General features: G+C 40.3%; 1 protein-coding gene across 3 annotated transcripts in view; it reads right to left on the bottom strand.

Annotated features, from left to right (window-relative positions):
* Nucleotides 1-300: 300 nt before the first annotated feature.
* Nucleotides 301-9273, bottom strand: part of slc2a9l2 (solute carrier family 2 member 9, like 2) — a 95656-nt gene continuing 86683 nt past the window's right edge. For all 3 annotated transcript variants that reach the window (XM_054616141.1, XM_054616140.1, XM_054616142.1), the window contains one exon: nucleotides 301-2414. In XM_054616141.1, the coding sequence (XP_054472116.1) occupies nucleotides 2172-2414 (243 nt within the window). In that variant the 3' untranslated portion in view covers nucleotides 301-2171. The remainder of the gene's footprint in view (nucleotides 2415-9273) is intronic.

Genomic DNA, 9273 nt, shown 5'->3' with positions numbered 1-9273 from the left:
AAGATGAAATGCACTTAATAATCACGATGCATCCTGTAGACTGCATGTTAAAATGTTTTTAGTTTATAGAGCTTAAATATTGTTTATGGTTTTGATGAGGAAAAGGGACCAAAAAATCTGCATATTCTGACTCTTCTATACTTTGCATGAACAGTGAGAGACCTGTTCAGACAAGCAGCCTTCTGCATTATAAAGAGAATAAAGACACTTGTTTCAAGAAAGGCAAAAGGCCTTGATGATAGTTTAATAGTTTAGGAATAGATTAGTGAAGAATGAGCTTTACACAATCTGAATGCCAGTTAATAATAAAAACGTTTTTTATTCAAAACTACATTTCTGAAACATTTACATGACGTTTACACAGCGCCTCCCTCTGGGCCAACTCCTTACTTTGCATAATGGAAAGTTGATTTAACAATATTTCCTGAGAGGATATCTAAAAGGTTGGACAAACAGTAATTTATCACACAGCATTACTCTGTACAGTGCATCTAATTAAACCTTAAGTATTGATGTCTTTGCCGCTTTCGGGTCTCATAATTACTTTCCAACCAGCAAATCTTTCCGTCAATTATCCACGAACTAACGCTGCTGAGAGTGTGACACTTCAAGAGAAACATGCTGGAACAAAGCTATCAGAGACAACACTTTATTAAACACATCATTATTCTCCTCACTTCCATGCCTGCTTCCCAGTTGAACAAATGTATCTGTGGCACTAGCTCACCGGATATGATCAGGAATTTAACTAAGATTTCCCCACCTCTCTTTAACAATGCCATACAGATAAATGGACACCCCTTTGTCATTGTATGACACACATAACTGTGTATCTGTGTCTATATGAGAGGGTGAGGAATAAGCTCAACCAGTGTTAGACTTTAAAATGTGGAGTACACCCTACTGTGGAGCAAACTGTAACTGCTATCCAATGCCACGCTTGTCTGCCTCTGTTCAGATCACCTCCTCCGCTGGCTTCAGCCATCTGGTGGGAAGCAGCCTTGGCTCCTTGCAAATTTGGAGAGGCTCCAAAGAATTGTCCTCTTCAGCTTTACTGCGCTCTATGGGTTTTCTATCTCTTGTTGTCTTTATTGAGACGTTAACCAAGACATCAGCATTAGGGTTTTAATCCTGCAAAACATGTCTCCCATCAGACACATGTCTGCCCCCCTCTCATTATGAAGCTGCTTTGAGACGACAACAGAGATGAAATCTGAACAAGATGATGTTGCATGCTGCTTCAGCTTGTCTGATTCACACAAGTATATTCAGTTCAAAGCCCAAAGTTTGTGGTGAGGAAATATGAATACATTAAATCTGGATTGATAATAGCAGGCAGTGATGGGTAAGGGTAAGAGGAATATTTATTTAGGTCATTGCAGTTGACAGTTAAGACATTTCTTTTGGTCATGTTGCATGCCGCCATTTATTTGGAAAGGTGTCCCTGTTTATATTTTTATGTTAACAATAGGTCAAATGAATATGTGTATTGTGAAACTTGTGTCGTTCCTGACCCAGAGAATCATCACCCAACTTTGCAGTTCCTTCAGTTCTATGGAGCGTTTTAACTTCTGGAGCTGGTGGAGAGCAAAACAGAGCTACAAAGAGAGTGAATATTGGACTTACATTTGTCAGGTTAACACGAACAAGACTCCAAATGAATGCTAAATGTTTCTGTTTTCGCTGGATGTGTAAATAAGCCACAATTAGCAAACACATTGGCCATATCTCTACCCTACTCCATGAGGTGATGATATTTCAGTGTTGTGTTTATGGCATGTTTTCATCAACCACGAATGGCCAAACAAATGTGTTAATGCAGATTTTAGTTCGTACATCAATTTATGAAAGCCCCCTTCAGTCACATTACTATCCCTTTTGTAACTGTTGATAGATCCCAGCAATCTAGGGTTTCTGCCATTTATGAGAGTTTTACACTGTATATTAACTTGTAAAGAGAAGATGAGAGTGATAAAAAAAATGTCAACAAATGTTCCTAAATATTCTAGTCATACAAAACATGTACAAAATACCAAAATGTACTGAAACAAAAGCATTGATCATTGATTTCATTTCATTGACCGCAGTCATTAAATAAATATGTACAAACAACACATTATTTTAGTTTATATTTCAACCTTGCTTCTTCACAATTTGTGGGGTTTGTTCAATTAGAAGGAACTCTCCATCTTGGCAACATCCTGGACTTTTCCATTCATTCTAGGCTTACTGGACAGAACCAGCTCCATTTCAAGGCCAGAGGAGGGGACAGGGATTTTGTTGATCTTGGCAAAGCTCTGACTGATCTCCATAAATGTTCTATTTTTTGTCTCAGGGAGGACAACGTAGAGGTAGATTGATCCCAGGACGCAGATCCCCACAAACACCAAGAAGGAAAAGGACTGCAACTTCTCCTACACAAACATAAAACACAGAGTTAGGAATTAGACAGATTCGATTCATCTGTGTCGAAATACAGAATACATTTTCTGAACGAACTCTGGAAAAGGAACGAAAATGTTAATATTAAGCACCAAGATTTAACATTACTTCAAGAGTAAAATTAACTTACCCTTCGAAATTTCATTTTTATTCATTTAGATTTTCCTATTTTAGCATCAAAAGCATTTGATGATTACTGCTCTCCCCCAAATCCTGTCATTTTCAGCCATCCTAAACTCTTGCCAACTCCAGAGAGACGTTGTATGTGGCATCTGTTTTGTCATCTGTGTGTGTCATGCTGGCAATGGCATAACATCCCCACAATTTTCCACTTAAGAGGTCCCCACAGGCCTGTGTATGAGGGTATGTGCAAGTCAGAGGTCTTGCACATACCCTCATACATTGTTCAGACTTTTGAACAATGTAAGTCTGAATGCTAACCTTGTCCAGTGTGTTATGCCAATAATAGAGATTAGTGACAGATTTAAAAATACACACTGACTGATTACCCAGAGGGAGATTTAGAGTTGGAGAGAGGGTTTGTTGTTTGTGTGTGTGTGTGTGTGTGTGTGTGTGTGTGTGGGTGTGGGCGTTTGGGGGGAGGGGGAGGTAGAGAGAAAGAGAGCGAGAGAGAGAGGGGGGGATATGAAGAGGAAGAGATTTTGCATGAGAGGACTTGACTGACCCCCACCAGTGTGTCTCTGAGCTATAATACCTTGCTCATGAGAGGACGGAACTCAAATGCGGCTCTATGTAACTGGTATTAGAAATGCAGTGTCCAAACATCCATGACCTCAATGAAGAACTACTTACTGCTTTGATTTCAGCTGTTACATCACCACTGCTGTTAGTCTCTGACACTGATTTCCACTGTTGAGTGAATTTTATAACAGCACAAAAAAAAAAAAACAGAGCATCGTGAAAGGCCCTGACCCAGTTTCCATGCCGTCTCTGTGATGTAACGCTCATCTGCAAAGTTAGCAAGTTCCTTAGAAAACACTGCCTTCCTTTCCCAGTTGTCATATGAAATGAGTCATGCTACAAACAGGACATTTCTACGTCCACTCCGTCTGTCATTAATCAAATTTTAGCAAGCCCCGTGGATGTGGAGAATGAGACAGCCCCATCTTTGACGCAGGGATAAGCCTTTGATCTGCTATGGTGGCTCAGCTGGGTTCAGCTTGGTTCACACACAAACAATTAGGCATGCATATAAGGACTCATGAACACTGAATGGCTGCAGTATAACACAAACGTGAATTATATTTTCATGTTTCATGTTCAAACACATTTTGCACCCAGAGTGACATAAAGAGAAGAGGTGGCACTTGCAGTTATGGGGGAACCCTCTGCGGGGCGGGGACAAGACAGAAGAGTGCAGAACTGGGTGGAATAGTACAGTACCAGAGAGGACCGGACAATCTACAACAGGCCATTGCAGGATTGGACAGGATAAGACAAAACAGGACGGAACAGGAAGGGATGTGACAAGGTAGGACAGGACAGGAAACCTGGGCAGAGCAATGCAAGTCAGGTTGGGATAGTCCAGGCCAGTGCAGGGTTGGACAAGACAAGACAGAATAGACAAGACAGAATAGTGCAGGACGAGATATGATAGAAAAGAACAGTACAGAATGGGACAGTCTACGACAGAGAAATGTAAGACAAGATGGGACAGGCCAGAATATGACAGGAATAAACAGAAAAGGGGCAGTGTATGATGTGAAAAGGACTGGAAAGTACTGGACAACACATGATGGAACAGGTTAGGAAAGAATAGAGTAGGATGGGACACAATGGAACAGAAAAATAGAAAAGAACAATAGAACAGAGCAAGACAAGAATGGATAGAACAAATTGGTACAGGATGGGACAGAACAGCAGGAAAGGACAGTTGTGGACAGGGCAGGATAGGGTGATACAGAACAGTGCAGGCTAGTACAAGAAAGGAAGTGAAGAGATAGGACAGAATAGGGCGGGGAAGGACATTGCAAGATAGGACAAGCCAGGATTGGATAGGACAATACAGCACACAGTGGTCTAGGACAAAGCAAGACAGAACGGTATAGGCCATAGCTGTGCAGGATGGCAGAGAATGGGACAGGACAGTACTAGTAAGCTAAGGAAAGAACATGACAGTCTAGGATAGGACAATGCAAGACAGACAGGGATAGGACATGAGGGGACAGGACAGATGGAACACCACAGGGCAGGACAGAAAGAGAGGGTTCAGGACATGAGAGGATGGACGGGACAAGACAGAAAAGTACAGAATGGTACAGGACAGAACAAAGTACTGTAGGAAAGCAGAAGAAAGGACCGAACGAGCCAGGACAAGGCAGGACATCAAATTGTAGAACGGGACAGCCTAAGATAGAACAGGGAAATTCAGGATGGAATAGGACAGGCCAGTGCAGGACAAGCCACAATGGAAAGGGATAGAAAAGAACGGTGCAAGACAGGACAGGAGGGGACCCGACGGCATAGGACAGAGCAGTGCAAAAATAGGACAGAATGGGATAGGGCAGGACAGGACAGGACAGGGGTAAAGGAGAAGAGAATGTTTAAACAACCACCATAGGTATATATCTGATGAATACACTGTACAAATATCACGGTCCAGAAACTATCCATCGCTGGAATATATGCCTTCACGGTTACTGGTTTCTGAGGCAATTGTGAGTCATCATTGTTGGTAGTGGTGTAAACTGTGTGCTGTGGTGGTGGTTTATTTGCATTTGTGTGGGCTTTTATAGATCGTGTTGAATATTCCCAGTGGGAGGCACACTCAAAGTCAGTGTCTGTGGTAATGAAGAGACTGAGCTGTATATAAGATTACCCTGGGCTGTTTAGAGATTTTATGGATTACTGTATGTCAATGCTGTCAAACGGGAGCACGCCAATGGAAAGACATACAATAATTTCAGTTATATATCATATGTAGCTATGATAATCCTAACTCATTAACAAGGCATACACATAGCATACAAACTCAGTATACTAATGAATGTGGTTGGGTTTGATGGCTCATTTGTCTTTATAGATGTTATCTACAAGTTCCTGTTGTTGCTTGATTTTATATTTCATTGTTTCAATAAATCATCTGTACGCCAACTGCCTTTAGACCAATGCTTAAAAATAACTGGAGAAGCTCATTTATTGCAAACAAGTCACTAAATCACTAACACTGACCCTCCACACTGATAAATACATTACAATGGAGAATTCCAATAAATTCCTTATATATCATTGCTGGTCTGTAAAAAAAACATGCATCTCTAAAACATCAACAATTTTTTATGAATTTTGAAATATTTAATAACCTTTTTAAAAGGTTAATTGGTTGAAGAAGAGGGAGAAAAAAGTAATCCTTATTTAAAAAAAACCAAATCACGCCATGATTTAAATTGTTGGCTTGTGATTTCACAGCAATAAATAATTGTGAAACAAAGAGACAAGCTCATTCTTCATTTTGGAAACAGTAGTTAACAATATCACCGCAGGATCAATTTAGAATCTGTTCCGGAGTTTGTTTCATAAATCAATGTAATCTCCATTTTACCCAGAGGGACAACCTCTTGAGAGGTTTAATATTTATGGATTCAGAGAAGGTCGTCTTTGTCATGGAAACAATTAAAGCTGAAACAATCCCATATGCCATTCTCCAGTGATGTGGTTTCCAGCAGTCCTACGTGATAGTAATTTAGATGCCTCTGAGATAGCTCTGTAATGCATCTCTGTTAATTTTCATGATTCTTCGCTGCCTGGATTATAAAGTGGAGTGAAGGCTAATGGCATTTACACTTGATTCTCACAGTTCCCATCTTTCTTTTTATTGATCTATTAATTTAGATTAATTTGTCATAACATGTGAAAGGTTCCATCCGTTCTGTGCAAAACAGACCAGTGCGGCTTACAGCTGCTTCCCCAAGCTTTTAGAGCAAAAGTGTCTATTAGCAAGAGCGACACAGAGACATTGACACAGACGACTACTTACGAATAACTGTAGATCACAGAAGCCAATGAACATTTGGTAAATGCTAAAACATCAAAACGTGTTTTCTTCTTTCTGTTTCATGCCCCTGACAATTACGCCCATGAACATAACAATGCTTGACATTGTGTGGTAGAATTCAAAGATGAAAAATTATTCAAAACTCTGAGGTGGGAGGCAATAAATCACTTAATCAGCTTGAGTTCAACTTAAATTACTGATGCCAGAAACTGCAAGGCGGGGGTCAGGGGTGTGCCCCTCGACTGGAGACAATGACAGATTGTGAGTTCTGAATGAAGTGACTATAAATCTTGTTGGAAAGGCAATCAAACAACCACATAGTGATGTAAAACGACTACAAAGACACACAAAACAGCTGCAAACAATGCTTTTACCAGTACATGTCCAGGGGCCAGTTGTCTCATAATTTTTCAATGTCTGTTGGCTAGCAGCTATTCATTATTTGGTTAATTAAAGTTGTTTATTTGTATATCTTTATTTACCACACTGAATAAGCAATTTAAAAGTTTCCAAACCAACCCCTGCAGAACCCAGAGTTACACCTCAGTGGTGGCTGAGTCATAGAGGGATGTGAAAATGCGGAGGTGAGTTGTCTGAACTGGGGTCAAAGCTTGTTAAGGTTGCTAAGGTGTCAGTCAATAACCATTGAGTCTCTGCTGTGATCAGGTATACCAGGAAAAAAATGGGCCCTGCAAAACCAACAACCAATCAACAAAGACTGCAATATTTCTGTCACTGGATTGCTAAAAATAACCCTCTGTTGCATTCTCTCTCACACTTGTCTGCTCCTATCTCGCCTTGGTCAGCCTTATCTCCCCCACTCCTTCAGTTGCCTCTCCAAAGCCATTTCTACGTATCTTCTGTGGCGTTACCACATCTATGATGTATGCCTCTATTGTCTGTCATATTCAGCTCACTTCTACTTGCCATTCCACTGACTTCTATTGGCACCTGTCTCATTATACATCCATCAAATTGAATGAGCCATGTATTTTTTCTTCACATAACATCGCTTCCATTTCTCTTACTTCCATGAAAACAATATATATTCATCCATCCATCTATCCATCTATTCTCTCTATCTATCCATCTATCCATCTATATATAGCTTGCTAGTTACAATTAATTGGAAATAGTTAACAGTGTAGAGAGACAAGGGTGAGGTGTTTTAACTAATTTAACTCAATTTAATACCGATGCCACTTTATGATAAGTAAACAAAACCATCAGTGGAAACATTGGCTATTTATATATAGTTATTCTTAATGCATCTCTGTAAACGGGTTGGATTCCTTGTGAAATTGGAGATCCAGCTTTGCTGCCACCTTTGGCCAGGAGCAGAGCTTCACTTAGCTGCTCCGCCGGTCCCAACTGCTAGCCAACACCGACAACATGCTGTTGGAGGCCAGGCCATATTGCTGGGCTCGCTAGAAGGGAGAACCATAACCATGACGGAGCAGAGCAGACTGTCAGACCCCTGCTGCAGTAAAATTAGGGGTTTTCAAAAAGGTATATGGTGAAAAAAAAAACACAGGGTACACTTACAGTGTAAGTGTTTGTATCTTGACACCTCCGCTTTAGGGAAAACACACACATTTGTTTCTCCTGTGATTATTGGGGAGCTAAAGCATCAAGTAAAGATAGATAGATAGATATTTTTTTTATTTTCGTGTCATGCACAACACGTGCCCAACCCTCATGGGTTTACAAGACACCAACAATACAGCTGCAGTGGATCCACATCTCATCAAGTCATATTTGATTAAAAAACAACTGGTTGCTTCACCAGAAAACTGGTGAGAGTACCGGCATGTGCTGCCCTTGGTCATCGGATCTGTTTTCTTGTTTTATTTTTGTGCCCTGTTTTTGTTTGATCTTCAACAATCAATTGATCCTGTTAGAAAAACAACTTCCTGCTCTGAGAAGCCACACATGACACTCTGCTGCAGCTGGCCGAAAGGACAAAATTAGTTTTGTCTGCAGGGGCCGCAGAGAAAACAGGCAGAAAACATTCAAAGGAAGGTCAATCCAACATCAGCACAATGTCCAGCATGCCGCAAGCAAAGTATCACTTTAAAGCCAAACTTCCGTTCTGACTTTTGTCTAACTCTTTCTGTTTCTCTCTATGAACATGTCCTTCAAGTTACAGTAAGAGTAACATTGCCTCTGGGTGCGTGCATGTGTGTGTGTGTGTGTGTTTGGCAGGAATAATGCATATTAATAGTTTAAAAAAAAAAAGAAATAAAGTTTGCAGCATCAGCAGTTGGCAGGACATAGAGTGTTGCAGGAATGAGTCCTACAAATTAGTTGTCATTTTTAGCCTTGTTTCAAAGTAAATGGGTATTTGTTTAGATGCCTGAAATAAGGGACAAGTCAGCCATTAAAGCCTTGTTATGTAAACTCACGCTCATGTGACGATGCTGTAGTTCGTTTATAGACTGACAAAAACTTTTTTCCTTCTGCCGATTGAATTCACCCTTCAAAAAACATAAAAGTGTAAATTTGTGAAATTCATCTTGCTAAACAAAACGTGGGAGTTTCATAAACATTTGTTTGCCTACTGGCTTTTTGTCGAGGGAACCAGTGCGATGCTAACTTTAAGGGTTGGCCTACAAAAATACATCATCCCAGCACAAAACTTTTAGCCAGCAGATCAACAAATTAAACTTCTTCTTTTGGTCCTGCCACTCACCCTCCCTTAATTTTGTCAGCTGTAACGGTGACAAGTGTAAATTAATACAACCTTTATATGATTTCCTGTATAGTTCCCTCACATTAGCTTTATTGTTGAATACAGCACAGTGATTTGCTAATGC

This window comes from Anoplopoma fimbria, chromosome 17 (genome assembly GCF_027596085.1).
Source record: "Anoplopoma fimbria isolate UVic2021 breed Golden Eagle Sablefish chromosome 17, Afim_UVic_2022, whole genome shotgun sequence".
NCBI lineage: Eukaryota > Metazoa > Chordata > Actinopteri > Perciformes > Anoplopomatidae > Anoplopoma > Anoplopoma fimbria.
The sequence above is the reverse complement of the archived record's forward strand: the minus strand, read 5'-3'. Positions and strand labels throughout refer to the sequence as shown.